Here is a 4,244-nt window from a genome sequence, read left to right as displayed (position 1 = left end):
CAAAAAGAGATGTTTCATGCAAGCTTGTTCTGGAATCAAGTGATCTTGTGCATCCCCAACTTCAGTCTGTTCTTGACGAAGTTTTCTTTGCTTAATGCCTCGGTGAAAATATCAGCCACTTGATCTTCTGTTTTGCAGTACCTCATCACCACATTGCTTTTCTCAACATTGTCCCTAAGAAAGTGGTGTCTCACATCTATGTGTGGTCGTCTTATGCAGGACAAGATTCTTGTCCAAGTTCATTGCACTTGTATTGTCGGATATTATAGGAATAGTGTCTGTGAGAATACCAAAGTCTTCGAGCTGCTGCTTGATCCACAAAAGCTGAGCACATCATGATGCAGCAGTCACATATTCTGCTTCTGTAGTAGATAAAGCCATTGTATTTTGCTTCTTGGTGCCCCATGATATCAGTGATGACCCTAAGAAATGCGCCATGCCTGAAGTGCTTTTTTGATCAACAAGAAAATCTGCATAGTCAGCATCAGCATATCAAATTAAATCAAAGGAGTCACCAGAAGGGTAGAAGAGGACCATGTCATGTGTTCCCTTCAAGTATCTTAATATTCGCTTGGCTACCTTAAAGTGTGATTCCTTTGGACTTGCTTGGAACCTGGCATACATCCCTACACTTAAAACTAAATCTGGCATGTTGGCAGTGAGATAAAGCAGTGACCCAATGATTACCCTGTACATGGTCTCATTAACATCAATCCCTTCCTCATCCATGTCAAGTTTGACGCTTGTGCTCATGAAGTGTCAAGAACCTTAGCCTCGAGCATGCTGAACTTCTTAAGCAATTCTCTTATGTACTTCTTTTGGCATATTGATGTACCCTGAGGGGACAGTTTGATTTGCAACCCCAAGAAGAATGTAAACTCCCCCATCATGTTCATTTCAAATTGGCTACTCATTAAGGCTGCACACTTTTTGCATAGTGAATCTGAAGTAGCTCCGAAGATAATATCATCTACATATACCTGCACAATCAACATCTCCTAACTTCTGGACTTCAAAAACAAGGTGTTATCAATTATACCTCGCTTAAAACCATTTGCTAGGAGGAATTTTGACAAGCGCTCATACCAAGCTCTAGGAGCATGTTTAAGACCATACAAGGATTTATCCAATTTTTAGCACGTGGTTTGGTAGATCAGCATCCTCAAAACCTGGGGGTTGTTTTACATATACCTCCTCTTTAGGGTACCCATTCAGGAAGGCACTTTTGATGTCCATTTGAAACATCTTGAACTCCGTGTATGTAGCAAAATCTATTAAAATTATGATGGCTTCCAATCTGGCTACAGGTACAAAGGTCTTTTCATAGTCAATCCCTTCCTCTTTATTATACCCCTTTACCACCAATCTTGACTTGTTTCTGGTTATGATTCCATGCTCGTCAAGCTTGCTTCAAAAGACCCATCTAGTCCCTATGATGGGTGCCACACTTTGCTCCTTTCAAATTGATGAAGTTCTTCCTACATTTATGTTACCCAGTCAGCATCCTTTAAGGCCTCTTTGATGTTCCTAGGTTCGATAGTGGATATGAAGGCTGAATACGCAACTAGATTCCTTGTTTTAGATCTAGTTTGTATTCCAGAGTCAAGTGGAGAAACAAGATTGTCCAAAGGATGAGAAGATTGATGTTTCCATCCAGACTTTCTTGTTATCTCCTCTTCAAGATTAGCAATAGATTTATCTTCTTCAGGCTCTTTGTTCTGTGAGTCTCCTTCCTGAACTGCACCAGAGGGACCATGTTCCTCTATGGGTTCTGCATTGTTTCCTTCCATTGAAACCTATTCATGGCCAGGAGTTTGGATTACCCTATCTTGTTGACCCTTCATCAGTTCCTCCAATTCAATGTCTTTATTATGTTCAACTTTGTTCTTATCATCAGATTCATCAAATATCACATGCATACTTTCTTCAACACACAGAGTTCTTTTATTGAAAATTATGTATGCCTTGCTGGTAGAGGAATACCCAACAAACACCCCTTTAGCACTCCTGTCATCAAACTTGCCAAGATCATCCTTTCCATTGTTCAACATAAAGTATTTGCAACCAAAGGGCTTCAGATAAGCAATTGAAGGTTTCCTGTCATTCAGCAACTCATACGGGGTTTTCTTGATTACCGACCCAATGAGACATCTGTTTGTAACATAGTTGTGTTGACTTCTCCTGCCCAAAAGTTCATTGAAAGTCCTGAGTCAATCAACATGGTTCTAGAAATATCCACCAAGGTCCTGTTCTTCCTCTCCACAACCCCATTTTGCTGAGGAGTTCGTGGTTCAGAGAACTTGTGATGAATTCTACTTTCAGCACAAAAGCCTTCAATTTGATTATTTTCAAACTTTGTACCATGGTCTGATATAATGCTTGCAATTTTGCAGTTAACCTTCAGCTGAATTGCTTTGGAAAAAATGATCAGTAATCCAGTTCTCTCTTCCTTCGTCTGCAAAAACATATTCTAGGTAAACCTTGGGAAATCATCAACAATTACCAGAATGTACTTCTTGCCTCCTTTGTTTTGAATTCTAACAGGTCCACATACATCCATGTGGAGAAGTTCTAGCTGTCTGGTTGTGCTTACACCTTTCTTGGGCTTGAAAGATGATCTCGTTTGCTTCCCCCTAACACAGGCATCACAAACTTTATTGTCAGAGAACTTCAGCTTAGGCAGTATGTGGACCAGGTCCCTGCAACAAGCTTGTTCAGCAATGACGAGCTCACATGTCCCAATCGTCTATGCCATAGATTTGCATTGTCAGTCTGAGCACTTAGATATGTGAGATTGTCCCCTTTTATTGAGTCAATATCTGTAACATACATATTTTTGACTCTTTTGGCAGACATAACAACTTTGTTAGTTACACAGTTAGTAACTAGGCACCTGTCAGACAAGAATTTAACTTCATTTCACGTATCGCATATTTGAGATACACTTAACTAATTGTATTTCAAACCATTCACATAATGAATATTGTCTATGGAACGTTCTGCTGATCTTCCTATTTTCCCAATTTCGAGAATGAAACCCTTTTTACCATCACCAAATGACACACCACCGCCCTGATGTGCTTCCAAAGAGATGAATTTTTTAGTGTCTTCAGTCATATGGTTTGAGCATCCACTGTCCATGTACCAGCACTGACTGCTTTCTCACTTTGCACAAGAACCACTTATTAGACTTAGGAACCCACTTGAGATGGAGTTCCCAAAAACTGACAAAAGGTTTAATAAGAAACCTTCCTGTCCATGGGGGCAAAGTATTCTTGCTAACATGGTAGCTGGGACCAGGTACCTTTTTTCTTTTCTACATTTCTTTTTTCTTGACTTGAGGAAGTTCTCCTGGATTTCTTTTACTCTTTTTAGAGACTCACAATTTTTCTTCAGATGACCATTTCTTCCACAATGGGTACACAAGATTGTCAGAGACAAAGACATATTTACTGTGAGGATTGTAGGGAGGTTCTATCTGTCAACAACCTAAGCCCTTTTTGTTGTTGAACTTCTGATTAGATAAGTTTGAAAGGATCTTAGACGAATCAGTCTATTTCAGGGAATGGTTCAATTCTTCTTTGATCTTACTTAGGTCCTTCATTAATTGAGAATTCTTTTCAAGAGAGGCAGCTAAGTTAGACTCAGATGCCTTTAACTTCTCTTCTAATTCGACCTCAAAGCTATTGAGTTTTCATTTCCCACCCTCAGAGGTACTAGGTCCCTCGTTGGGCTGCAGACTCTCAGTTTCTAGAATACTTATCCTAACACTTATTTCAGACATTTGAAAGTTAAGGGCTGTGTTTTCATCCTCACACAGACTCAGTTTTTCACTTATCAACATATTCTCAATGATTAATTCATCTACTGAGTCAATTAGCACTGCAACAAGTTTTCTCAATCTTTTAATGGATAAAGTATCTAGGTCACTTTTTGAGATAAAAAAGGGTTACCTCATCCTGGTTCTCTTCGTCGTCCGATTTTGCCATCAGTGAGAAAATGGAGTTGAAAATGGTTTTATCATCTTTGACAGCCATCATCGAGACATTTTCATGGCTGTCTTCTTCTTCCTCAGATTCGCTATTGCCATTTTCCTAGACTGCAAAGGCTTTCTTCACTACTTGATCAGCGTGAGCCTGTCTTTTAGCGCAGTCTGGGACCTGGTCTCTTCTACGAGGTTTGAAGTCCTGAGTTTCCTGCTTCTGGCTTTGACAATCCCTCATGAAATGTCCAGGCTTCCCACA

The 4,244-nt window shown here is 39.8% G+C and overlaps 1 protein-coding gene across 1 annotated transcript; it reads right to left on the bottom strand.

Moving 5' to 3' along the window:
- Nucleotides 1-333: 333 nt before the first annotated feature.
- On the bottom strand, nt 334-729 carry LOC107060760 (uncharacterized mitochondrial protein AtMg00810-like). Its single transcript, XM_015309024.1, has 2 exons — nt 516-729; nt 334-470 (listed from the first exon to the last, which is right to left on the bottom strand). The coding sequence occupies exons 1-2, from the start codon at nt 727-729 to the stop codon at nt 334-336; spliced, it is 351 nt and encodes a 116-aa protein (XP_015164510.1).
- Between the last annotated feature and the right edge of the window lie 3,515 nt (nt 730-4,244).

Source organism: Solanum tuberosum, unplaced genomic scaffold, assembly GCF_000226075.1.
Source record: "Solanum tuberosum cultivar DM 1-3 516 R44 unplaced genomic scaffold, SolTub_3.0 scf00007, whole genome shotgun sequence".
Lineage (NCBI taxonomy): Eukaryota > Viridiplantae > Streptophyta > Magnoliopsida > Solanales > Solanaceae > Solanum > Solanum tuberosum.
Note: the sequence above shows the minus strand (reverse complement) of the source record. Positions and strands in the feature narration are given on the sequence as shown.